Source organism: Nycticebus coucang, chromosome 6, assembly GCF_027406575.1.
Source record: "Nycticebus coucang isolate mNycCou1 chromosome 6, mNycCou1.pri, whole genome shotgun sequence".
Classification (NCBI taxonomy): domain Eukaryota; kingdom Metazoa; phylum Chordata; class Mammalia; order Primates; family Lorisidae; genus Nycticebus; species Nycticebus coucang.
The window spans coordinates 127883820-127911239 of NC_069785.1; the positions used below are offsets into that span (position 1 = coordinate 127883820).

At 47.1% G+C, this 27420-nt stretch overlaps 1 protein-coding gene across 9 annotated transcripts in view; it reads left to right on the forward strand.

Moving 5' to 3' along the window:
* The window catches only part of GRAMD1B (GRAM domain containing 1B), a 263393-nt gene that overhangs the window by 150477 nt on the left and 85496 nt on the right, over positions 1-27420 (forward strand). Inside the window, exon 1 of one of the 9 annotated variants that reach the window (XM_053594649.1) lies at positions 21069-21402. The exons of the other annotated variants lie outside the window; for them this stretch is intronic. Coding sequence (XP_053450624.1) covers positions 21380-21402 — 23 coding nt within the window. The 5' untranslated portion in view covers positions 21069-21379. Of the gene's footprint in view, positions 1-21068; positions 21403-27420 lie in introns of those variants that run through there. 9 annotated transcript variants of the gene reach the window in all.

The window sequence follows — 27420 nt, forward strand, 5'->3', positions numbered from 1 at the left end:
GGTATCTACCCAGAAGAAAAAAAACTCATTTTACCCTCAGGGCAGAGCCTCTTTGTAAAGAAGTAGGTTCAGTGTCCAGCCTTGGAGCTGTCCTCACGGAGCCTGGGTGCCCCTACTTCTTACAATTCCTTCATCCCTGCCAAAACTCTATCCAGCCTCTTCTCGAAAGCATTTGATTTTTTTTTTTCCTTTTCCCCTTCCTTAACTTCACGTATAAGAACAGTGATTAAGGAGTTAGAAAGTAGTACCTAGGGTAAACTAATTAGTGCAAACAATTGCCCTGGAGAGAGAATGATATTATTAAGAGGAATTTCTTTCTCCATCTTTCATGAAATATTAAACAAAATGAAATGAGTTGAAATTAGAGAAGAAAGAGCTTCTGGTATCTAGTTCAGAAAGCAAATGCTCAGGGTAGAGGATTTATTTATCTTGGGAGAAAATTGTTTAGATTAAAGCAGCAGAAGTGTGGATTCGAGGGCTTTTCATTAGACCCTGTGTGTCACTTTCCCCCGTCTTTTTAACCTCCTTGTCATTCTCCTGTCTGTCTGTCTGTCTTAGGATTTCTCTGTCTCTGAGACACATTTCTTCACGCCCTCTCTTTAAAGCCCCGACCTCCACCCTGCCCCATCTTCTAGGTTGTCTGTTCTGCAGCTGATACATCTTCTCTGCTGCTTTGAGTTCAGACGTCAAACACTTCCTAACACACAAGTGCTTCCTTCCAGCCAGCTACTCTCATAAATGCTGTCCTCATGGGCTCACCGCTGAGGGGTGTGTGACAGTTCTTTAAGAATAAATGTTTTTGGTCATTTGGGGACTGGGTAGACTCCCGTTCACATGGGTCTGATTTCTGTGCGATTTTGATGAACTAGAACAGCCTTCTTCGTGGGTACTAGCTTTCTGCTCGCCATCTGTTTGCACATTTGACTGTCAGCCCAGGAACAGAGAGGACCGCAGGCCATGGCAATAGCCAGAAGGAATGTTACAAGCCTCTGGGCAGAGATGGTGACGCGTGGACTGGCACGGCCCCCGCACCTTTGGTTTGTTGTGGGGGTGTGATGGATTACCTCTGCCCAGGGCTACAAAGCCTCTTACCCTTTCAGGTTGATTGCACTCGTGACCACAGTCCAGGGCTCGTAGAAACTAGGCAGTGAGTTAAAGAAAACCAGTCATTGGCCTACATTATTCTCCTCTCGACCCTGTCCTTTTTTGTTAGAGTGAGATGGAATGGGAATGGGAGAATAATTGGATTCTATGTTTATAGTTTATAATGGCTGGAAAAAAATGTACCTCTGGGGACAGGGATGCCCAACCTCCTCCTCCCCCCCACATTAATTTAAATCTGGGTGGTTGAATTAAAGTGAACCCGAGTAATTTAGATAAATTCTTTTTTATCTAAAAGCAATTTTCACTGCGCACGGGAGGTTTGTTTAAATGTATACACTAACCTCTGGATTAAATTGGAAAAAAATTCCAAGATTTTTTTTCCTGATGTTCGATAATACATTTTTTTTATAATTTGCCATCTTCAGAAAAAAGATCTCAAAGGGAAATGTCAGATTAATTGAAGTTTTATCTTCTCTGAGTCTACAGTAATAGGGAACAGACGTTGGGAGTGATTAGAGATGAAAAAGTGAAGTGCCAGGAAAGTTATGGTAGGTGTGGTAATGGTGGTTAGTGGAAAGGGATTTGGATTCAGTGAATCTAAGGGGTTGAGTCTCAGTTCTTCTCTGCTGACTGTGACCTTGGGCAAATCGTTCCAAGTCTCTGAATCTCAGTTTAATTATCTTTAAAATGAGGGAAAGAGGCCGGGCGTGGTGGCTCACTCCTGTAATCTTAGCATTCATTCTGGGAGGCGAAGGCAGGTGGATTGCCTGAGCTTCAGGAGTTCAAGATCACCCTGAGCAGGAGGGAGACCCTGTCTCTAAAAAAAGAAAAAATAGCTGGGCATTGTGGCGGGTGCCTGTAGTCCCACCTACTTGGGAGGCTGAGGCAAGAGAATTGCTTGAGCCCAAGAGTTGGAGGTTGCCGTGAGCTGTGACCACACGGGACTGTACCGAGGGCCATAAAGTGAGACTCTGCCTCAAAAATAAATAAATAAATAAAATAAAAATGAGGGAAACAGTTTTTAATCTCACAGGGTTCTTGGAGTATCCAAAGAAAGTAATGGATTTGGAAATAGTCTTTTTGCCGCTGCTGTAAACAGAATACCACAGACTTTGGTAATTTATGAAGACCATAGTTCTGGAGGCTGGGAAGTCCAAAAGCCTGGCCCTAGCATCTGGCAAGGGTCTTGTGTTGAGTTACCCTGGGTCAGGGGGCAAGAGAGAGCGTGAGACAGGGAGAAAATTCCTGAACTATCCTTTTATCAGAAGCTCCCTCCTGTGATAACTCACTGCTGGGATTACGTTATTAATCCATTCATGTGGGCAGGGGCCCTCGTTACCTAATTACCTCTTAAATCTCCCCCATTTGCATGCTTGACTATCCCAGTGGCAATTAAGTTTCTACATAAGTTTGGAGGGGACATTCAGACTATAGCAGAAACAAATATCTTATAATTTACGGAGTACTGTACAAATGGTAGTTGTCATAATTATGGTTGCTGTTTTAAGCCAGACCCATGAGCCGTGTATAAGCTGGTCATTCATTTGGAAAACTCTTTAGAAGCCTGAGTTGCTTTACCTGATTGTGTGGTGTGGTTGGTCATGGAGCCGGGCAAGCTCGGGGGAGATGGAAAGAGTGAGTGGAAATGTAGGTGGGAACTGACGAGTGGACACACGGTTCTTGTCTTTTTCATTCCCTTATGTTTTAATCCATTAAATCCTTGCTTTCTGGGGTTTTGCTATAGTTGAGGGGCTGGACTGGGAGGAGGTGCTGGGGAGAAAGGAAGTGAAGAGGAGCCATTTCTCTCAGGATCTCACCATTTATGAGGAAAAATTCTACCTGGCAGTGAACCCCAACAGACCCCAACATCCTTGCTTTGACTTTTCTTTCTTTCTTTTTTTTTTTTTTTTTGCAGTTTCTGGCCGGGGCTGGGTTTGAACCCACCACCTCCGGCATATGGGGCCGGCGCCCTACTCCTTTGAGCCACAGGTGCCGCCCCTTGCGTTGACTTTTTGGGGCCTTAATTTCCTCATCTTAAAAATGGAAAGGAAGCAGTAATGTCCTATCCACCTGTAAACTCTATTGGATCTGAAACCACAGGCGTAGAGTGTCTATAACAGAAGCCCAGGCTGGCACACTGGAGAGGCTGGCAGAGGGCAAGGCGGAGGAAGAAATGTTAGGGGAGTATCTGAAGATGCCCACAGACACGGATCTGTTTTTCTGTACTTTACTCTTTCTGACTGGGAGAACTGTCTCTAAAGACGTCAATGTGTTTATCTGAATTTGGAGACAGGAAAGTCCGTGGTTTGTCAGAGCACACATCTCGTTTCCTTGCTACTTTCTAGAATTGTTGCTTTTCTGCATTTACGGTGCCACCGGCAAACACAGTGATTATGTGTCTGAAGTAGAATCCTTGCACTTTCTTAGAAATGTGTGCAGCCTGTTTTCCTCTTTCTTGCAAGGCCCAGGGTTCTCCAAGCCTGTTCCCTGGCTGCCCCTGATGGATGCAGCCTACCCCAGGTTGCCTGAGTAAAGTAGGCCAGAGAGGAAGCTGTAGTCACTGCGAGCAGAGTGGCCTGTCCCTGCTGGGCAGGAAACCTAGAGTGATGAATGGGGCTGGATGAAGTCATCCTGCTCCTCCAATCAGGCTGCTCCGAGAGAGCCAGGGGCCTCTGCAGATCCAGCCAGGCTGCCGGCTGCTCTCATGTACCTTTAGACAGAGGCTGTGAGTCTCTGGGAGTGGAGTGGGGGTGTGTGAACTGCCCGCTCCTGGCTCCTGTGTAGGCCTCAGTCAGTCTGAATGTTATTGCAAGGTGAGTGGCTTCGCCCGGCCAATTCCTCTCCCTCTGCACTCTGCACCTTGCCATGCCAGGGCCCGGCTTTGTGGCTCTGGCACCTCCCTGCACAGTGCCTTTCTGCTTCCATCTGAGTGCCTGCCCCCGTCACCCCAGGCCTGCTCCCTCCCTGCTCCCCAGCTCTCTCCAGACCTGCCCGCTGGCCACCTCCCATGTGCCCCCCTGACCCTGACCTGTGGGTACCAGTAGGCAGGCTGGGTGATGGGGGGGCAGGCCTCCATCTCTGCCCTCTCCCCCAGCAGGCGGAGCCTGGTGGGACCCACACTTGTCTCCTGGGAAGGAGGACCAGGCCAGGGGAAAACCCTGACTCAGCTTCATGGGCGTCCGTGGGGACACAAAGCCGGGCTTCCAGCCTGCTGGGGACCCTAAGAGTCTCTCCTCTCCCCACGATAGAAGTCCTCTCAGAGAGTAGAAATAGGCCTCTTCTGTCTCCCAGCCGTCCAGAGGGGTGGTTTGTTCCTTTTCTGGGTGGACATTTGTGACTCTGCCTTTTCTCTCTGGGTGGTGCCGCTGCTCCCCAGGCCAAGCAGAGATCATGGAGCCGGCTGACATGGCGACAGCAAAGGTAGGATGGAAATGCTGCCGGCCGCACTGTGCGTAAGTGGCTTCGCTTGGCGAGTTCTGCCTTTGGTTCACTTTTCTCTCTCCTCTTCCTCAGCCCACCACTCCTGAGCATTCAGGGGCTGTGTCCGAGTGGAGGGCAAGGGCAAGGCCGTGAGCACTGAGGCCTCAGGAGAAGGGAGGAGGTGCCAGGTGCCCCCGAGGCACGCTTCCCACCTGGGTGTGCTTTCCCCCCTTTCTCTTAGAGGTGGAAGTCCCAGTGGGTGGACAGGGGTACTGGGGGCGTCAAGTACCTGGGGCTTGTCACGGAATGTGTCTTTTTCTTTGCCCTTTGCATTTACCTTTGCCCACCTCTTTTCCTCTCCTTCCTTCTTGTTCTGTCTTCTTCCTCTGCTTCTCATCTGCACCAGAGTCCAATTGTGCAGTCTCCACACTTTCTTTTTACCTTTCCTTGGCTTCTCTTTTCCCTCTCCCTGTTGTGCAAAGCACGGGTGGGGTTGGTGCAGGCTGCAGAGACTGCCTCTCCTCCCACAGCAGATGTTGCCTTGGGATTGGTGAGGAGTTTGTGTCTGAGTGGCAGATGCTGCCTCTGTGCCCTCCCACCACACGCGGGGTGCCCCACTGGCAGTGTGGATCTGTGCACCTCGGGGATGGTACCTGGGGGCTGTGCCGCTGGAACCTCCTGGGCACACTAGAGGGCGTTCCTGAGATAGCTTTTGAATCTCTCCCGGCTCCTGCTTGCAATCTGAAATTTGTTTTCGCAACAAGGAGTTTGAGCTGTTGTGAGATGGGGGATCTAAGGAGTCTGAGTGTGTACAGCCTCACCACTGCTCCTGTGTGCAGGGAGAGACCCACGATCCTTCCAAGAATATCTCTGCCCTTAGTTTGGGGGCCTTGGTCTTTGGCCAGATTGATGGCAGGGTCCCCTTTCTCTTAGAGGTGGAAGTCTGGACAAGGCTCAGGCTTCTGTAACAGTCGGCTCATACTGTGTTGTGGATGGAAGAGAGTGAGAAAGGGGCCCAAGAGCAGGGGCGCTGCCAGCACGAACAGGCAGCCGTGTGCGACCGTGATGGGCAGTGATTAGGATATGTCTCCAGGAATCACAGATCTTGGTTTTCTGTCCCTCCTCCCACTCCCCATCCTGCGTGATCAGATCCACGTTACTTAATTGTTCAGAGCTGTCCTCTCCTAGTCTGCACAGAGGTGAAAGGAGTACACATGCATTGTTTTAGCCACCTTAGATCTGTCAAATACTTAGTTCTCTTAAAAAGGAGTCAGAGAGAGCAAAAGTAAACAAGAACAGGTCTCCCTGTTTTTCTTCTGTCTTTCCTTTTCCCTTCTTCCACCAAAATTTGAGTACTCACTCTGACCACCGTGTGGTGCAAAGTGCTATCTGCCCCTGGCATTGTGCAATGGCGCCCATGGGGAGCAGATATTTGCAACTGTGTTTGGATCCAGAACAATTTGCTGCAAGCAGTTTGGTATCTGGCTGGAAGGCCACTGTCTGATGTCTTTGCCTGGGCCTTGCAGACACGCTAGCGAGCTATGGTAGTAGCTCTTACGGTTGTAAGTGGTTTGCTGTCCAACAGCTGGCTCTTGTGGCTGTGGGGAATGCTCTGGCAAAGGTGTGGTGTGGGGACGTCGGACAGTTATTCTGTGGTTAGTTTGGAGAGGTGTGTTCCATGTCTGCGTTTGCACATAGGGGGCCTCATTTTTCTTAGGCCCTCACCATCCCTCAGTCCAGCCTGCAGATGATCTAATCAGGCCCAGCATCAGACCTTAGAGCTGGATCATTCCTAAAGTTAAACATTTACTTTGGGGACCTTGGCCACAAGAGTGAATTGATTGGTTAACAAAAACAGATGTCATTTAACCACAGAACTGTGATTTTTTTTTTTTTTTTTTTAAACCATCTCTAATCCAGACTCTGGAAATTTAGTTCAGGCATTTTCGGTCTGAGCCTGTGAACCATTCAGGTCCATGAGCCTCCTTCATCTGTAGGTAGAAATTTGCATCCCTGCATTTATCTCGGTAGAGTATCCACAGTTCTCATCAGCTCTCCAGAAGGCGTAGCACTCAAGAAAGTTTAAGAATCTTTAACTGATCAAGATGTTCCAATGGAGAGACTATTTGCATAGCTCAAGTGCAAAGCCTGTGGTCTAGGCACAAAGTGAACCCATCAACCTGTTATGGGAGATGTACTGAATCTCTTTCACTATTAATATGTAAATTCATATTACATAGCATGTAAAAATTCATATTGTGACTAAGTCATTTACATATGATTTGGATATCATTTTTTTAAATATCTAAATATATGTAAATTCATCCCCCTTACCTCAGCCTTTCCCCTTTTACTTCTGAGATACTCTTCCCAGAATTTCCCTTAGCCTCAATGTCCTGGGTTGAATTACCCCAGAATGAAATAGCTTTTGGTGGCAGTATGATCAGTCTTGATGGGAACACTCCTTGTTATGTGATCAGTCTTTTCTTTTTTTTTTTTTTGAGACAGCCTCAAGCTATAGCCCTGGGTAGAGTAGAGTGCTCTGGCGTCACGGCTCACAGCAACCTCAAACTTCTGGGCTTAAGCGATTCTCTTGCCTCAGCCTCCCAAGTAGCTAGGACCACAGGCGCCCGCACAATGCCCGGCTGTTTTTTGGTTGTAGTTGTCATTGTTTGGCAGGCCTGGGCCAGATTCGAACCCACCAGCCCTGGTGTATGTGGCTGGCGCCTTAGCCACTTGAGCTATGGGCGCCACCTGATCATTCTTGATGGGAATGCTCCTTGTTAACACTCTGTGTTCAGTTCCTGGAAGGGGCTTTTGGAGGTGTGACTTCACGTCCTCTGGTATGGATTTTGAAGATCTATTATTGCATCAACATAAGGCTACTTTTTTTTTTTAAAGGTTGCGCTTTCAGTTAGAGAACATTCATTAATCCGTTGATTCAACAATTATATAAAAAGAGGAAGTTCGTTTCAGTGTGGAGGTCTTAGAGAAGGGAAGCGCAACAGTCATTGTGAGCAGGTACTCACGGTTCCTGGGGAACACAGGAGTAAACAAATTAGGGTGGTACAAGGTAATCAGCCTTATAATAAAAGCGCAAGTCACCAGGGAAGCAGCAAAGAATGACTTGAGTGCACAGGCCATGAAGGGCTTTGTACAGGAAGTAACATTTGATCTGAGACCTGCACCATGGGTGGGATTTTATCAGGCAGACAAGAGAGGTGATCTGGCTATGATTTGAAGTCAGACTTACCTAAGGTTCAAGTGCTGGTCCTGTCCCCTCTCTGGCTCAGTGAACTTGAGCGAGTTATCTTGGCCTTTCCTGGTCTCAGTTTCTTTGTTTGTAATGAGGATACCATTGACACAACAGGGTTGCTGTGAATATTAAATGAGATAGTTTTGGTTAAATGAAGACAGTCACTGAGCAGTAGCTGTGGGTGTGGAAGTCTTCAAGACAGGAGAGGCAGACAGCATCAACAAGGCTCGGTCCAGGACACTGCAAGGAATTTGGCGGGGCTGGAGCTTCAGGTGCTCGTGGAAGATGGCAGGCCGATGATGATGAGACTAGAAACTTAAAGAGCCTTGTCTGGTAGAGAGATTGTGTAGACCCTAGGAACAGTGGGAGGACTTTAAGATACGATCAAGTTTGCATTTGAGAAAGTGCTGTATTCTCTAGCTCCAAGGTAGACAAATAAGATAAAATCTTTATTTGCTGCATCCCTGACAAGTTTGTTTTTTTTACATGTTTGTTTTTCACCACTGAACTGTGATCTCCCTGAGGGCAGGGTTTGTGTGTTTTTTAATCCTCAGAGACCCCGGCATCTCGCATTTGACTTGGCCCATGATGGATGCTCAGTAAACCTTTGTTGAATGAAAGGCAGAGTAAGTGCAACTGCAAATCTAAAAACGGACAGCAGGAAACACACGCTAGTCCTATTTCAGGAGCTGGAATTGACATGATGTAGAACCCAATTAAATGGGAGTTGGAGGAAGGAGGGTTTCTGATTGGGGGACTTGGTAGTTGGTGGCAGCATTTATAGAGATAGATACAGGAGCAGAATCAGAGGGTGAAATAGTGGGACACCCAGGCGTTTTATTCATTCATGCTTGCTGTGAAGTGTCAAAGGAACTTCTAGGTGAAGTTGTTAGGGGAGTGGTACAGGTTGAGCATACCACATCGGCAAATCTGAAATCCAGAGTGCTTTAACAGCTGAACTTTTTTTTTTTTTTGGTCCAGGGCTGAGTTTGAACCCGCCAGCACCAGTATGGGGGGCCAGTGCCCTACTCCTTGAGCCACAGGCACCGTGCGCCAGTTGAAACTTCTTGAGCCCTGACATGCTGTTTAAAGGAAATGCGCAGGTGGAACCCCTAGCTCAGTGGGTAGGGTGCTGGCCACATACACCCAGGCTGGTAGGTTCAAACCTGGCTCGGGCCAGCTAAACAGCAAGGGCAACTGAAACAACAACAACAAAAAATAAATAACCGGGTGTTGTGGCAGGCACCCATAGTCCCAGCTACTTGGGAGGCCGAGGCAAGAGAATCACTTAAGCCCAAGAGTTTGAGGTTGCTATGAGCTGTGATGGTACGGCACTCTACAGAGGGCAACACAGTGAGACTCTGTCTCAAAAAATAAATAAAGAAAGAAATAAATGAGATACTGGTAGGGATGTTTCACATTTTGGATCTTCAGATATGGGATGCTCAACTGTTATATTGTCTGTAAATGTTCCAAAAGCCCAAAAAATTCAAAATAAGAATTGGTCCCAAGCATTTCCCAAGATACTTAGTAAGAGAAATATGTTATGTATCTGGGAGTCACCGGCGTATCTCCAAGGCATTGTCAAAATGATCAAGACTTGGGTGGCGCCTGCGGCTCAAAGGAGTAGGGCGCCCGCCCCATATGCCAAAGGTGGCAGGTTCAAGCCCAGCCCCGGCCAAAAACTACAAAAAACAAAAAAAACATTCAAGACTCGGGTGGCGCCTGTGGGTCAGTGAGAAGGATGCCGGCCCCATATACCAAGGATGGTGGGTTCAAACCCGGCTCCAGCCAAACTGCAACAAAAAAATAGCTGGGCATGGTGGCAGGCGCCTGTAGTCCCAGCTACTCGGGAGGCTGAGGCAAGAGAATTGCCTAAGCCCAGGAGTTGGAGGTTGCTGTGAGCTGTGTGACAACACGGCACTCTACCAAGGGCGATAAAGTGACACTCTGTCTCTACAAAAAAAAAAAAACAATCAAGACTGGATTAGGAGCCTCCGAGACCCAGATGACCACCTAAGACAAGGGCAAGTTGCCTGGACAGGCCCTGCCCTGCAGACTCCTGGTCACAGCATTTGAGAGATGGCAGTTCTCATAGGGCCAGGGGAGGTCTCAAAGCTTGAGAACACTTTCTTTACAGAGCAGTCTGGACTTCTGGATTTTGTTGAAGAATTGGAAAAAAAATCAGGGAACTGGCATAGACTGGCCAGTTACGAATTTTGCTGATAGAAAGTAACAAAAACCTAAAATATAAAGCTATGACAAATATGTTTGTAAACAAAGAACTTTTTTTTTTTTGTAGAGACAGAGTCTCACTTTACGGCCCTCGGTAGAGTGCCGTGGCGTCACACAGCTCACAGCAACCTCCAGCTCTTGGGCTAACGTGATTCTCTTGCCTCAGCCTCCTGAGTAGCTGGGACTACAAAGAACTATTTTAATTCAGAATGAAAAAGAACCAAAAGATGTGTCAAATTCAATGTATTTAGTTTTTTGAAACTTCTCTTGTCCTGATTTTTCTCGGTTCATCAGCAATCTATGTAAAAACTGGTGTATGCACCAGCATGTGGGTGCCCCCGAACTACCAAATGTAGCTGGTGGCTGAATGTATGGAAGAGAACAGGTGGGTTTACTGAATAGCACTGGTCACAATACGCAGGGAAGTGAACTCTTTGGTTCACTTATGATATGCCAGTATCATGCATGTTGTGATGTTGAGAGGATGTAGTACTCTGAAACACCTTTGAGCATTTTTTCCCAAACGTAAGGCGCTGAAGAAAATGTCCTGATGATTGGAAATGAAATTTTTCAAAATCCAACTGATTAGATGCAGTCTGCTATGTCCAAATAAACCTGTGTGTCTTGGTGGTGTTATTAGCAATACGTTCCAAAGGCCCTATTTCTGGACCAGTGTCGTGCAGACAGGAAGTTCTTATCTCTATAAAAGATGATGACAAATATTGGATCCTTTTTCTGGCTAACTCCTTTGTGTTAAGACCAGACTAATCTAGAAATATCATAGAGTTAGTGTAGGTTAGCTCAGAGTATTCACTATTAATTGTTAGTTGATTTTTTTTTTTTTGTAGAGACAGAGTCTCACTGTACCGCCCTCGGGTAGAGTGCCGTGGCGTCACACGGCTCACAGCAACCTCTAACTCTTGGGCTCACACGATTCTCTTGCCTCAGCCTCCCGAGTAGCTGGGACTACAGGCGCCCGCCACAACGCCTGGCTAATTGTTAGTTGATTTTTTAAAACATGGCATACTTATTACAAACGTATGTTTGTTTTTGGAAACAGGTAATTTTTCTGAGGCCTCTCTTATGGAACTTACTACCTTATGTTTTAAGTTAGAGTTCTTTTATATAATTATTTAATACCCATGTTTATTTTCCTTACTAGATTATAAACTGTTAAAGATCAAGGAGGACCTTGGATTTAACTTTGAAATATTGTCATAATTTGCCTGAGTTATGAACAAGTTATAGACCATCAGTAAGTATGGTTCTTATTGAATAAATAGCTGACTGACCTAACAGATCACCAAAAAATACAAAGATATCACTATAAAAATAGGAAAAATTTGAAACTTTGTTTACATAAAGGAGAAAAAGTAGATCAGGACCAGAGAACTAGAGCCCACGGTTCTTGTAGCATATCATATTGGCTCTGTGGACACTGGTTGGAAATAATCATCAGGATGGTGAAAATGTGTTCAGCCCTGGCCCCTCTGGACAACCTGAAGGTTGTTACTTCCTAACCCAACCCCCATTTTTTTTTTTTTTTTTTTTTTGAGGCAGTCTCACTCTGCCACCCTGCCTTGAGTTTTATGTCATCATAGCTTATAGCAACATCAACCTCTTGGGCTCAAGCGATTTTCCTGCCTGAGACTCCCAAGTAGCTGGGACTACAGGCTCTTTCCATGATTGCCAGCTAGTTCTCATTCTCTCTCTTTATACATACACACACACATATATATTTTTGACACAGAGTCTCAGTATGCCCTCAGTAGAGTGCTGTGGTGTCACAGCTCACAGCAACCTCAAAGTCTTGGGCTCAAGCAATTCTCTTACGTCAGCTTCCCTGGTAGCTAGGACTATAGGCACCTGCCACAACACCCGGGTATTTTTTGTTTGCTTGTTTGTTTAGCACGCTCCGGCCAGGTTCGAACCCACTAGCCCCAGTGCATTTGGCTGGTGCCCTAACAGCTGAGCTATGGGTGCTGGGCCTCTTTTTCTTATTCTTTGTTTCCTTCTTTTTTTTCTTTTCTCCTTCCTTCCTGCCTTCCTTCCTTCCTTCCATTTTTCCTTCTCCCTCCCTCCCTATCTCCCTTCCTTTCATTGTTTTTTTAAGACAGTCTGTGTTGCCCTCTGTAGAGTGTGGTGGCATCACAGCTCACAGCAACCTCCAATTCTTGGGCTTAAGCGATTCTCTTGCCTCAGCTTCCCAAGTAGCTGGGACTACAGGCGCCTGCCACAATGCTCAGCTATTTTTATTTATTTATTATTTATTTATTTTTGTAGAGACAGCGTCTCACTTTATCACCTCAGTAGAGCACCGTGGTGTCACACTGCTCACAGCAACCTCCAACTCCTGGGCTTAGGCGATTCTGTTGCCTCAGCCTCCCGAGTAGCTGGGACTACAGGCGCCCGCCATAACACGCAGCTATTTTTTTGCTGCAATTTGGCAGGGACCGGGTTTGAACCCACCACCCTCGGTATATGGTGCCAGGGCCCTACCCACTGAGCCACAGGCAATGCCTAGTGCCCGGCTATTTTTGTTGTTGTTGCTGTTGTTGCAGTTATCATTGTTATTTTAGCCGGCCTGAGCTGGGTTTGGACCCACCAGCCTGGGTGTATGTGGCCGGTGCCCTACCCACTGAGCTACGGGTGCCACCGCCCCCCCCCCCCCGTTTTTCTATATTAAGTAGAAATGGGGTCTCATTCTTGCTCAGGCTGGTCTCTAACTCCTGAGCTCAAGCAATTCACCTGCCTCTGCCTCCCAGTGTGCTGGGATTATAGGTGTGAGCCACCACGCCTAGCTGTTCCTCACCCTTTTATCTACTGATAAAGGAGTTGAGGCTTAGAAAAATGAAGTAAGTTACTCAAGGTCACATGGTTGTTAAGTGGATTTGAACTCAAGGCTAATTCTAGAATCCCGGGGCTAAACCACAACAGGCTCCTCTGGGAGTGTTGTCAGTATCTGGTCAGTGAAGAACGCGGTTTTTCTAGGCTTGTCCTGTCCTCGGCAGGCAATTTCTCTGCCAACAGAAGATTCTACTTCTGCCCTTGGCCAAGAGACTTTCACTGTTAATACTCAATTCATCCTTCCTTTTTTTTTTTGTTAACGGTAATACCCATATGTAACTTAGTTGAAAAAAAGAGAAATTCCCATTTGGTGAGAAGAGAGCAGAAAGCATCTGGCTGTGGGCGTCTGGGTGCTCCCTCCCTGAGAGAACCTGAGTTATAAGCAGCCTCCTGGGTCCTTAACACCATCAGTCACCCTGAATGTTTCCTGGGAACAAACCAGAGCCAGGGGGGTAATTAGAAATATGCCTCGTTGGGTGGCACCTGTGGCTTAAAGGGGTAGGGCGCCGGTCCCATATGCCGGAGGTGGTGGGTTCAAACCCAGCCCTGGCCAAAAACCACAAATAAATAAATATAATAAAAAGCGAAAAAAAAATGAATAAGAATGGCTATGTTCTTATAAAAAAAAGAAAGAAATATGCCTCGTTTATCTGGCAGGAGAGATGTTTTCTTTGGTTGTTCATGTAATTAAAATGGTGAGTAGCATCAGGCTTGACCCCCCTCTGTGGGTTGGAGGGGTTTCTCTAAGGTATGTGTATCTTCCCCGACAGAGGGCTCTTAAACTGCCTGGCAGTCACCCTTCTGTCTACCAGGTACCAAGAAGAACAAGACACCGCTGCGTCAGGCTGCCAAGTATTCAGGAAGCTGGAGGAATGATTTTGGAGGGGAGGGGAAGGTGGGGCAGAGAGGCAAGTTCTCTTTGGGGATTTCTATTGCCAGAGGAAGCTCTTGACTTTGCACCAAGCGGGAAGTCTTGGAGAAGGAGCTGCTTCAAGAAGGGGAGAGGGGTGACTTAGGTGGGTTTTGTACTCAGGTGAGTGAAGGAGATAATTCCAGTTTAGGGCCTGGCCCAGAGTTGGATGTGGGGGCTTGTGATAGCCACGTGTGGTTCTTTACTGTTTGGTCCTGTCTGTTTTTTACCAACAACCACCTTACACAGTGGCCAGCAGAGTTCATCAGTAGTAGAAGGAGGCGAACCAGAGCTCCCTGAGCCTCCCTTTCGTTTGCAAAACAGGGTTTAGCATCTCAGTGGGCTGCCGTGAGGACCACGTGGCAGGATGTGTGACCACTTTAAGTTCTGGAGTGATCAGAGACCAGTCAGTGGGAGCCCTGGTTGCCTTTGTCCTTCACTCTTTCCTGAGGGAAGGATGAAGCTGAGTGGAGTTTGGCTTTGACTTTGCTCCTCATGTTCATTGCCTGAAGGAACATTCTGGATTAGCAGATTGCAAAGGAGAGGCAAAAAAAGCTGGGGGTGGGGGGTGATTCTGCCCATTTTTTTTTTTTTTTCTTTTCATACTCTAGTGCCCTATGGGAATCCTTGGGGTTGTAGAGGCAGAAGGAAGCATTCTGTAGCCCCTGCCCACCAGCCTGCCAACCTCTGCGGGGCTACACCAGTGCCAACCGAGCTGCACAGCTCTGTTGAACCCAGACAGTGGGACTAGAGGGCAGGGGTCTGCAGGGGGTACCGAGGATAGAAAGGGAGGGGCTGGCTCCGGAGGCTCCTAGCTGGGAGCTGACACAGATGAACAGACCAGAAGGCGAGGCCAATGCCTGCAGCCCACACTGTCACCCCAGAGCCAGTGACTAATAGTGGTGGAGGGTGGGGAGAGGAGAGTTCCGAGGGAGGGAGAGAGAGGGGACAGGGAAGTGGCAGGGAGCACCTGATGGGGGTGCAGCCCTGGCCATCTGCCGGTCTGCTCACACAGGCTCTATTGACTGCAGTTTGGAGTTTGGAAGCGGATTTTGGCTGGAGGACTAGGAGAAGGCTTGTTGTTGAAATACAGTGTTTAGGAGGCTGCCCTTCCCCCGCTGCTCCTCTCTCACTAGTTTCCTGACCTCCAAAATGCTCCTTAAATATAACACTCTCAGCGCCTGATGACTCCCCTGCCTGAGCTTGGAGCTTTGGTTCCCCAGAGTGTGACTGCAGCACTGCTCTGCCCCAGTTTTTCCAGCAACTAGAGGCATGCAGCTATGCCCTGGTACTGCGGCGCACTCTGCTCCTCCTGCGAAGGGGGGTGGAGGGGCAGCAGCGCAGAGTCCAAGAACTAGAGATAGAAGAGGACCCTCGGGGATCATGTCGCCCATTTTCCACTCCAGCTAGGGAGCAGAGGCTCCGTCCAACTGACTTACCCAAGGTCACAGGAGGCATAGGCATCTGTTGGTGGAACAAGCTCTAGATGGGGAGGTGGGAGTTGGGAGGGCTGAATTCTCCCTCGGGTTCTGCTGCTGGTTGGCTGAAGCCTGAGATGGGACCTGACATCTTGACATTTGGGTTCCTAGCTTCCAGGGTTCCCTCTGCCTGGGGGCCTTGGCATCTGCAGGCAAGGTCACCAGCAGCATGCTCTGGGTGAATGGGGACCTCTCACTGGTCTCGTAGCTATTTATGGATGAAGCCAGAAACACAGATCATGTTTGTGTTGGAGTGGGGAGAGGAACAGTATCAGGGAGGATGAGACCTCAAGGCTCCTATGAGGCCAGAAGTGGAAGAAGCTGAAATCAAAAGGGAACTTTTTCCAACCTTCATTCCAAACCCAGTAAAGTTTGGAAGAAACTATTACAACCATTACTTGGAGTAATACAAACCAACTTTGTGTTAATCAAGTCGATATCAATGAGCTTGGAAAGGCCAATTTTTGTGAACTTAAATTTGTGGAAATGAAAATTATACAACATTGTCCTCATGAGACCCCTGAGTACTCGCCCCCGAAATTAAATCTGTTTATAAAAAAGCAAAAAGGGAAGGATGTTGTGTAGTTGTTCCCTAATTGTTGTTTTTTTAATTGTTTAAAATCGACTATTAAGCAGATATAATGTATTTATAACATAAAATATGTGTAAAGTATAAAGTAAAAAGATACATCAAACACAGGTGTACCTGTTACTCAAGTTGCTGACTCCATTCTCTTTCACCCTTCCAAGGCAAGTCTTGAATTTATCATTCCCTTGCTTTTGGATTTTATGGATATAAAATACCTACTATATCTATTTTATTTGTTCTTTATACATGGAACCATACTGTGCATTCTCAGTTGACTTGTTTTCTTTGTTCAACATGTTTCTAGATTCATCTGTAGTCTGCATGTGGCAGTGATTTATCCCTTTTCAGTGCTGTATACTGTTCCACTATTTTATCCTTTCTGTTGCTAGACGTTTGTTTTGTTCCTAGTTTTTTTGTTTTGCTTGTTTTTGCTATTACATGGAGTACTGTGTAAAGTTTTGGCACACGTGAATTGTTTCCATCATTGGAGTAGAAGTTAGATGTTTAGGGGATGCAGTTGTTAACTTTGCTTATCATACTGAATTGTTTTTCTAGGTAGCTGGACCAGTATACACTCCCATTAGCGCCTTTCCAGTAGTTGAAATTGCTTGACTTTTTAATTGTAGTTTTTGACAACCAGCTAGGTGTGTAATGGCATCTCATAGTTCCAATTTGTATTTTCCTGAATACTAATGAATTGAGCATTTTTTTTTATTTTATCGATGGTTTCTCTTCTGAAAGTGCTCATTCAAATAATTTGTCCATTTTTCCAATTGTCTTTTTCTCATTGGTTTATAGGAATGTTTAATAAATTCTGTGAACAATTTCTTAATGTATATTGAAAATAGTTTCTTCCAGAAAAGTCTCGCCTTTTCTTTCTGATCTCTTTGGAAGATCAGAAATTCTTAATAATATTGGAGAAGAATCTGTTATTCTTTTTTTTTTCTTTTGAGACAGAGCCTCAAGCTGTCGCCCTGGGTAGAGTGCTATGTCATCACAGCTCACAGCAACCTCCAATTCCTGGGCTCAAGTGATTCTTCTGCCTCCGCCTCCCCAGTAGCTGGGACTACAGGCGCCCGCCACAACGCCCAGCTATTTTTTTTTTTTTTTTTTTTTTTTGGTTGCAGCTATCATTGCTGTTTGGCGGGCCCAGGCTGGATTCGAACCCGCCAGCTCATGTGTATGTGGCTGGCGCCTTAGCCGTTTGAGCCACAGGCTCCAAGCCAGAATCTATTATTCTTTACCTTTAAGGACATTGTGGGTTTGGTGAGTTGCTTGGGGAATTCTCAGGCTACATTGGTATGAGGTCAGTTTGTCATTATGGTTTATCAAGGGAGACGATTTTTCCTTCTTTGTTCAATGTCAAGGTCTAAGGTGGGCAATTTTCTCTTTGGTTATGGGGCAGTGTTTGTGAATTTCTTTTAAGTTCCTTATAGTGTGAATGGAGTCCTGGGGGGTGGGGGGAACTCCCTTTAAACCTCTCATCACGGGTGGGCTTGCGAGTTTCCCTGAGGCCACGAAAAGCTAAGCCAGGCTTCACTGGTTTCTGCCATTCCTAGGTTTTTGACCTCTTGTTATTTCTTACTTTTTTGATAGCTCATTAAGCACTTTCAAGAATTTCTCTCTCTTTTTTTTCTTTCTATTTATCCATGTATATGCCATATTGCCCATGAGAGAGGCTTTTGGAGTCTAGTTTTTTCTACATCATGCTTATCCTTCCCGAATGATGAATGTCATGGTGCAACAAGATTGCAAAGTCAGGCAGAAGCGGCAGAATCTGTATGTTCGTTCCTGGAGGTTATGGTAGTAAACACAATCTCCAGGTTTCCAACCATACAAGGCGAGGAGATAAGGAAATAACACGCAGTGGAGAAATACGTGTGATGGGGAACTCGTCTTCATTTTGCTTATGACTTCAATTTATCTCAGAAAAGGGCAGCACTTCCATGTCTCTCCAAAGCCACCTTTGGATCATATTTTGAGGGGTTTTTTTTTTTTGTTTGCTTTGAGACACAGTCTCTCTATTGCCCAGGCTAGAGTACCGTGGCATCGGCCCGGCCCATAGCAACCTCAAACTCCTGAATTCGAGCAATCCTCCTGCCTCAGCCTCCTGAAGAGCTGGGACTACAGGCACCCACTACAACACCCGGTTCATTTTTCTATTTTTAGTAGAGATGGAGGGTCTCAGTCTAGCTCAGGCTGGTCTTGAACTCCTGAGCTCAAGCAATCCTCAGATTACTGGCGTGAGTCACTTCACTTGGCAAGGTTTTCTCTATGGACTGCAGAAGTGGAGTTTGTTTCCAGAGCTCTGTGAAAAGTCCTCTTTTCTGAAATAAAAAAGGGCCAAGGGGAATTTGAGGCAGATGACTGTTACCCACTGACCAGGCTGTCCTTTTCTTCCTTCCCTTTATGGTTTCTGACATTGCACACAGACACACAAGCCAGCCAACACGTCAGTAATAGAAGAGGCTGCCTTGATTTAGTCTCCTTTTTACCTATTGCCTGGATTCTTTCTCTCCTGAGAGTATATGAGCTTTAATAAATTAGCTTATCTGGTAGAGAAATAGAATTTTTTAAAATAAATATGCATAGTGATTAAGGGAATGGGTTTGGGAGCTGGTTATGCCTGCATTTGCATCCCAGACTTGCAGCTTTGCTCCCTGTTTGGATTAGGCAAATCAAGATACCAGACTTCCGTCTTCAGCAGCGTTATCTGAAAAATCATGATCGTTGCTACCTTACAATATGGATGGGAGGATTCAATGAGATAATGCATATAAAATGTACAGTGCCTGACATAAGTCTTCAATACGTTCTTATTAATAGTTGAGAGTTTGGGCGGCGCCCGTGGCTCAGTGAGTAGGGCGCCAGTCCTATATACCGAGGGTGGAGGGTTCAAACCCAGCCCCGGTCAAACTGCAACAACAACAACAAAATAACCGGGTGTTGTGGCGGGCGCCTGTAGTACCAGCTACTCTGGAGGTTGAGGCAGAGAATCGCCTAAGCCCAGGAGTTGGAGGTTGCTTTGAGCTGTGTGACGCCATGGCACTCTACCGAGGGCGATAAAGTGAGACTCTGTCTCTACCAAAAAAAAAAATATATATATATATATATAGAGTTTGTTTGACTGGGAGTTTAAAAAAAAAAAAAAACAACTAAAGAATAAAGGCTAATGGGTGGTGCCTGTGGCTCAATAAGTAGGGTGCTGACCCCATATACCTGGGGCAGCGGGTTCAAGCCTGGCCCCGGTCAAAACTGCAAAACAGAATAGAGGCCAAAACATTTTAATAGTTACAATAACGTGTTTTTTGTATAATATAGTAGAAGTCTGTAAGTTGACCACTCAACAAACTGGTCAACATATAGAGGTGGTCAACATAAGGAACTAGGCCTACATGTACAGATATGTCCATGTGGTACCTGTCCTGTCTATGAAAATTAAGTCACCTTAAGGCAGTGGTCAGTGTATAGAGGTGACCAGCCCTGGAGGTAGGTTCTGCTGTCCTTGAAAAGCTTTGATCTATGTCTGTATGTTACCTGTGATCAGTTGGTACTGTTCAGGTTGAAAACCATATTGACAGGTATCTTGAGTACTAATGTTTGGATCCCATGACCTATGAGTTCCCTTGAGTGAATTATCTAGGTCTTAAAGGACAACTCTATGTACTTCTGGAATCTTGTAGCATCCCTTCCGTACTTATGCTGAAAGTGACTTGGATACAGCCTCAAGGAACTTTAAAAACATAACCATGGATGTGTTCAGAAGTCCAGGAAGCATTTGAGTGTTGTCTGGCATGAGGCTATGGATGGACGGAAATTCTGATGGAGGGCTGCTTTGGAAATCTGTCTCTGTCTGTTGGAGGAAGACTGCAGCACTTTAGTTCAGTTTGCATAAAGTCTCTTCAATTAAACTCTTGTTAATAGTACGCCTCCTGAATGCAGCCCCTTCTAGTCAGTGGGAATGGAGCGCTAAGCAAGACATAGTCTCTGCCTCCATGGAGCTTACCCTTAAAAAAGAGCCAGGCTGGTAATAAGTATTCACAGGTGTGCTGACTGTTCCCACCCAGCTCTGCACTCTGGTTCTTATAAAGAGTTTCACTTTAGAAGGTCAAGTGTAGATGATGTGCATGGATGTCTGTAGATGGGTGCAGATTTCAGGGTGAGGGCTCACTGCATGGTTAGATTGTTTTGGGGCAAGTCTCAGGGTAAAGGCTTATTATTATGGTTCAGTTGAAGGTTACTATTTCATAATTAATCTCCTCTTTGTTCATTGTCACCCATCCGCATTACTGACCCAGATAGTGATGTAGGGAAGGACAGAAAGGAATCGCACAGCCCAGGAAGTTTTCAGTAGTGGAATTCCTGGGCCTCCGCCTGGAGGATTCAGTTTAGGAGGAACCACTCCTCGCTTTCCAGTGAATTGCATGTTCCAGTTAAAGTTGAAAACCTCAGTCCTTCCTTACTGCGGTGCTGAGCCTGGTATTGGAGCCTGGCGTTGGGGATAAAGTACTGTTAAATCCTAAATAATGCCTTTGTGGCTGCCTTAAAATGATCCCTGGCCCCAGCTGAGCAAATGCATTGTCCTACCACCCCCACCCAAAGTTGCTGCCTCACAGTGTGCCCAGGCAGTTTCTCCAGTAGGGAGAGAGAACTGTGTGTTCTGTGAGCTACAGGCTGCCCAGCTTGCCATCTGCCTGCCTCACTGGGGACTATTTAAAGCGGTCTTGCCCAGCCTGCCCTGGGACACCTAGGCACATGGGGCCTCTGAGGTTGGTGGCTCAGTTTAAGGTTCCCAAAGTTTGCAGAGGACCTGGGGGTCCAAACTCCCCTCCCCCCTCCCCAGGTGTTTTAACCCATTGGTGGATTCCTGTGGAAGTTCTCTTCTTCACCTATTTCTGCCCTCCTTCTCTTCCTTCCAAGCACCACATACCTCACGCACCCTATCTCTGACGTTCGTCCCATCCTGGGACAAAACATGTGCTGTGTCTTTAAATGGGCGGAAGTGGCTGGCAGTGCTTTGCTTGGGTACTGCATTGATTAGGAGATTATATGGAGCTGCGGGAGCTGCCGCCTGGGGGAAGAGAGGTGCAGGTTCTGCTGGATTTGCGCTCTCCTTCTCCTGGGCTCTGCTTGGCTTCCTTCCCTAAGGCAGCCCCAAGCCGGTATGAGGTGAGGGCGGGTGGGTGGCCGGCCAGCCTGCCTGTTGACGGCAACTCCAGCACAGCCTTGCCAGCATTACCCATCTTCGTCGGGAACTGGCAGCAGCAGACGCCGCGGCTCAGGCAGGCAGCTCCAGCCCGGGGCTGGGTTTGCAGAATCTGTCTTTTGCCTTCAAGCCCAGCTTTCAGCTGGGAGAGGGGGACAGAAGGGACAGCAGGTCTTCCGGCGCTCTCTCTGTCTGTCGTTCTCTTTCTTCAAGTCTCATTACATGGGATTCTGTTCTTTTGGGACTTCGTCATCTTTTCCAATATGTCCTGGGACCTCCGGAGCTATAACGGGGATGCTAAGGACACGGCCAGTGGATTATCGTGACTGTACTAATGAAAGGATTCAAGCTCTCCTGGTGAGTGGGGGGTGGGGGGGTGATGGGACTCCTTCCTTTCTGTTTTTTTTCTTCAGCCCCGTGCTCCCCCAGCACCCTCAAGAGGTCTTCTCTAGAGATGCCACCTCACTAGATGGGCAGTGAGGGGTTAAGATGGTGACTATGCACTGTACAGAGTTGGGGTGCTCTCCCCGGCTCCTGCACCGCTGCGGTCTTTTCTGTCAGCATCTTCTTGGGGGGTAGGGGTTTTGTGGAAGTTGGGGGGGCAGTGGAGAGACTCAAACTGTAGCTGAAACTGTTGTCTAACTTTGAGGGGCATGAGGGGTGGTGCACACAGAGGGAACTTTCTAAAGAAAGATCTCTTCCTTTTTGCACTGTCTTGTGCGTCTGCATGGGGCTAGGGGCACAGCTGTACTCTGCTCATTCCTGACCTGCCCTAGGCGCATGGTGGGGATACTTTCCCTCGTCAGCTCCTCAGGGCTGGCGCCTCTGACCTCTTGGAGAGGAATCGCCCTGAGGGCCCAGGCTTCATCTTCTAGGATGCCTGGTGTCCCCAGGACAGTGCACCCCTACCACAACACAGACATACACCTTGATGCTTTGCAGGCATCTCTTCCTGGGTTTACTGTTGGGAAATAAAAGGCACTTCTTGCTCGGGGTGTGGGGGTAGCTGTGTTCTAGCTACAGAAGTAGTTGGAATATTTTAACCTTCCATTTAAAAAATAAAACCCTTATTTATCCCTCTTCTCCTTTGACCCAGGAGTTATCAGGTGGGTGGGTGAATCCGGCTTTTTATCTCACAGGGAAACTGCAGATTTCACTTGGAGAACTTTGCTCGGAGGGATCTGGTACCCTGCAGAACTGTCTGTGCAGCTGCCCTGCAGGCCTCTCTGGAGGAGAAAGGCTCCTTGGGCTGGAGAAGGAGCTTTCTCTCCCTGAAGAGGGTGGAAGGTGGGAGGAGGAGAATGAGCTTGGGAGAGCTCCCTGCAGGGGTGCGTCCTGCCTGCATTGGCTGGCTGTCTTAGTGGGGTGGTATTTGGTCATCTCTCTGGGGTGGGGTGGGGTGGTGGTGTTGATTTTCAGAGTCAGGAATACATGTCAAGGAGTTTAAGCATGGAGTCCCAGCCTGGCTCTAGGATACATCTTGCTTTCCAGAAACCCCTTCCCTGAATTAAGGCCTGATGGAATCAGTCTGTAGGCAAGAGGGTCCTCTGGTGGGTCTCGAAAAGGCACTATATGGAAGGCAAAGGGAGAGGTGCTCAGTTCCTGCAAGGGTAACTCTCAGTAACTATGAGACCCTGAGAGGTGAGGAGCATGAAGTTCATTTCTTCCAACTTTGATATCACTCTTTCCTCTGTTTAGCCCTTGCTTACTTGGAACCAGGTACCCTGCTCCTTCTGGGTTGCAAGGTATTAGCAGAGTAGATTGTGGCTGGGAATTCCAGGCCCAGATCAGCAGCCAGAGCTGCCCCTTCATTCCTCAGTGGGGCCATGCTGGGTCTGTATGTTAGGTGAGGCCTCCAGGAAAGCCCAGGGGCTGCTGGGAGCACAGGGCCACTGGGCTCTTCATCAGAAATCACTTCCATGCCCCCTGGCACATGCACCCAGCTTGAGACTGAGGGGTAGCTTGGCTGTCATTCAGGATGAGACATCACTTTAACATAGAATGCCTCTTGGCTCTGGGACGTGCAAGAATGTTTGCCTTTAAAAATCTGCTTTGAGTATCTCTTGATGCATTTCAACAAGAAAAGCAGTGGTAAGCTGTGAACTATAATTTCGCTAACCTTGTTTGTCGTCTTTAGCCAAGTATAATTTTACAAGCTGGGAAAAATTTGTCACATACATCTGCCTGGATACTGTGAGCTCCCTTGACCCACCATCTCATTAAGTACAGATATGTTGTTCCATTTCGGCCCCGGGGCCAGAACTATGTTGTGAATGTTTTGGTTTGAAATGCGGCTCCTTTTGGTAGTAGCTGATGTTGGGGCACTCCCTCCTCTCCCAACAGGGAGACTTGACCGAAGCAAGATGATCCAATGTATTGGTTACTGTGTTCTAGAGAGGACTGCGGGCATATGGAAAAGGATGGAGTTAATTAACATAATAATGTTTGGGAATCATTTCTAGAAACAGTTCTAGAATGTCTAGTATGTGACATTAACAATGATGGTAAATGCTAACACGAGTAATGGTGACTAACATTTGTGGATACTGTGTCAAGCATCGTTTTGAATACTTCACGTGCATTAACTCACAGAAACTGAGACACAGTAAGGTTGAGTGGCCCATGTGGGGGCACAAGTATAGGAACCAGGCTTTGGATTTGCTGCAGGATAATTCCCCCCAGTGATTCACCTGTTCCTGGTTACTCTACTACAGTGCTTTCCCTGGTATGTGATGCTGAACCACATACCAGCTTCAGTTCTGTTCTGCTCTCTTTGGCTTATGTTCATTAGGCCAGTTGATCAGATTTTTAAAAGCGTGTGCAAAGGCATTATCTAAACTGATTCTTAGTATATCCCATGATAGGGAAACTGAGGTAGAGAGTAGTAGCATGTTTTGATTAAATTCATGCAACTAGTGTGTGCAAAAGTGGGGTGCAGACTTCTGTTGCTTGACTGTTATTTCAGTGAGGGAACTATCCCAGCAAAAGCAGAGTGTGTCTGTCACAGCTACTTTTCCTGAGAGCAGGTGTATAATGGATTCCATTCTACAAATGTGGATCAAGTATTTATTCTTCCAGTCCTGTGCCTAGGTATTTGTGAGAGTTAAAAAAAAAAATGTAAAAGGACATTGCCTTGGTCTTGCAGGGACTGGTAGCCTCACAGATGGAGTGAGATGCTGCCTCCCCACCCACCCACACGTGCGCACGTAAGCGCACGCATAACGTGTGCGTCAGTAAGTGCTAAAGGACAGATCAGCGCAGTGAACAGCAGGGACTCTGGAAATCCCTTTCAGCTAGTGTGGCAGAGAAGGCTTCTTGGGGTAGATGACATGTGTTGGGGGGTTCAGAGGCTGGACAATTGGGTAAATAATGTTTTTTGCTTTGTGCAGCCCCTCTGTGATACCTCATGGACCTGTGAGCTTGTCACAGGGGATGTTTTTGGAAGAAGAGGACCATGGTATGACTGAGTTTGACAAGTGGCTGGATTATAAGATAGAAATCTCTCTCTCTCGGGGCGGCGCCTGTGGCTCAGTGAGTAGGGCGCCAGCCCCATATGCCGAGGGTGGCGGGTTCAAACCCAGCCCCAGCCAAACTGCAACAAAAAAAAAAAAATAGCCGGGCGTTGTGGCGGGCGCCTGTAGTCCCAGCTGCTTGGGAAGCTGAGGCAGGAGAATCACGTAAGCCCAAGAGTTAGAGGTTGCTGTGAGCCGTGTGACGCCACGGCACTCTACCCGAGGGCGGTACAGTGAGACTCTGTCTCTACAAAAAAAAAATAAATAAATAAAAATAAAAGAAATCTCTCTCTCTGGGGGCAGAAGCTTTAGACTTTCTCAAAAGATGATTCTGTGATTCTTTGTGGCTGGTTTCTTGGGTAACAAGATCAGGGCAGCAGTGGAAGAGGGAGAGAGAGGAGGTGGCATGGGCAAGCAGACAGGGCTGTGCTTCGAGTAGAACTGTGGGTCATTGCGGGCGGCGCCTGTGGCTTAAGGAGTAGGGCGCCAGCCCCATATACCAGAGGTAATGTTCAGGTTCAAACCTGGCCCTGGCCAAAAACTGCAAAAAAACAAAAAAAAGTAGAACTGTGGGTCATGTGGCAGTTTGGAAGCCAAATTATTGTTTCCCTAAGAAAAGTTCGCTAATCTTCCTTAGCTTCTGCGTGGTTAATATATATTTTTTCCTTTTGGTGATATATTACTAATATCTGTAGAGCTTTAGAACCTTACCCACTAAGATCTCCAGTTTTATGGGGCTGCTGCCTCCTCAGATCATTTCGGCCCCCACGGGACTAGGCAGACTGTAGTGACATCTGTCTTGATTCTCTTACCTCGCGTTCTTGGTCCTCATGTGTGTCTGGCTTGGTGTGTAGTCTCCATAGAACCTGGGGGCTGGGATGGAGCTTCAGAAAAGTGAATATGTTGTAAGAATTTGATGCCAAGGAAAAGCAGTTTAAGAGAAGGTCCAGTTCTTGACTCACCCTGGGTGAGGCCTGTCTGTGGCGAGGTCTTGGTCCCCAGATGAGAGGAGTTTTGTGTTTCTCTGTGAGTGGGTGAGTGAGCAGTCAGGCCACGTTCACGCTGTTTATTTAGGAAGGTGAGTGCTGTGGGAGAGAACCTGACTCACATTCTTCCCAGGTAACTGGGATAGAGTCCATTTTTTTTATACTCCGTATTTCATGGAGATTAATGGTCAATCGTATTTTACTTGCTACCAAAGGTCAATTGCCCACTGCACTCTTTCTCTTCCATCTGTTGGTGAATGGAGCTCTGTTCCTTCTTTTTTTTTTTCTTTTTGGCTGGGGCTGGGCTTGAACCCGCCACCTCTGGCATATGGGGCCAGCACTCCACTCCTTTGAGCCATAGGCGCGGCCCGCTCTGTTCCTTCTTTAGCTCTTGTCCTAGATCTATCTTTGAGGCTCTTTCTGTGAGATTTGCTCCAGAGGAAGAGGGCGCCCTGGACATGGCCTCTGCTCGCCTCCTTTAGAGCCAGGCTTCCCCACTATGGAAATGTTTGCAGTCAAGGTTGGAGTCACCCCAGGGCTTGAGCTTCGACTCTTGAATTGGAATCTTGCAATCACCTTTTGGCCTGCTGCGTGGACTTGGTAGGTGACTTCTGTTTGCGTTGGGTGGTGGTGGCGGTTTTGAAAGTGGAATTAAATGACAGTGTTAGGAGGATTAGTTGGGCTGTCAGCTTCCCTTTTAACTAATGGTTTAGAAAAAGGCCACACAGTCCTGACAGAGCAGGTCGCTTGTGATATGGACTGTTCGTGCCCTTCTGTAGCCAGCAGGGGACACTGACTGTAAACATTCATTTGAAGATATTAAATATTCATTTACAAACACTGCACAGCAGGCACAGCCTCCTGCCAACAGTGTGAGATTTACTTTATTTGATGGGATGCGAATGGAGTTTTCCCAAGGTCCTGAACGGCCTGGGCGGCCAGGGCTGGTTGTCTGAGCATTGAAATCCCCTAAGTGAGCAGGAGACTCAATAATGGCTGCAATTTCTGACTGTATAGGTTTTCTTAGAAGGATAGGCCTTACCTCACACCCAGGTTTCTACTTTAGGATGCTGTACCTTGGCTTGAAATAAGTGACAACATCATTTGCTTTGCTGGGCAATGGTCATCCATGTCATTATTACCTTAAGAAGAAAAAAAGAATGGAAATTGTGGGTGAGAGAGATTGTGACAAATTAGATTGTGAGTGCCTGAGGTTCTTGGATGCTTCTGGCTCAAAATCCTTTTTCCTCCTAGGGTTGGGCCCGGTGGCTCATGCCTGTAATCCCAGCACTTGGGATGCTAAGGCAAGTGGATTGCCTGAGCTCACAGTTTTGAGACCAGCATGAACCAGGGTGAGACCTTCTCTCTAAAAATAGCCAGGCATTGTGGCGGGCACCTTTAGTCCCAGCTACTTGGGAGGCTGAGGCAACAGAATGGCTTGAGCCCAAGAGTTTGAGCTTGCTGTGAGCTATGACACCATGGCACTCTACGGAGGGTGACAAACTAAGACTTTGTCTCAAAAAAAAAAAAAAAAAAGCCTTCTTCCTGGTTGTTCTGAGATGTATTGTCCATTGAGCTTATTGCTGGAAGAGACGAATTAGAGTTTCTGAAGAGAGAACTTGAAGATACTTCTGATCTCTTTCTGAATTGTCCAGAAAGCTGGACATTAGTTCCCTAAATGAGTTGATAGGGATTCTTGGTTTATGTTCGCAGAAGGATATTGGATTAAACATGATAGGCTGGGTTATGCTATGATGATATCCACCCTTCCACCCTCCCTAGTTTAACTATTCCTCATCCTAACTTTAGTTCTTGATCACTCTATGTCCCCTCAGGCTCTGGAAAACTCTCCAGGGAAACCCTCCTGCACGTGACAG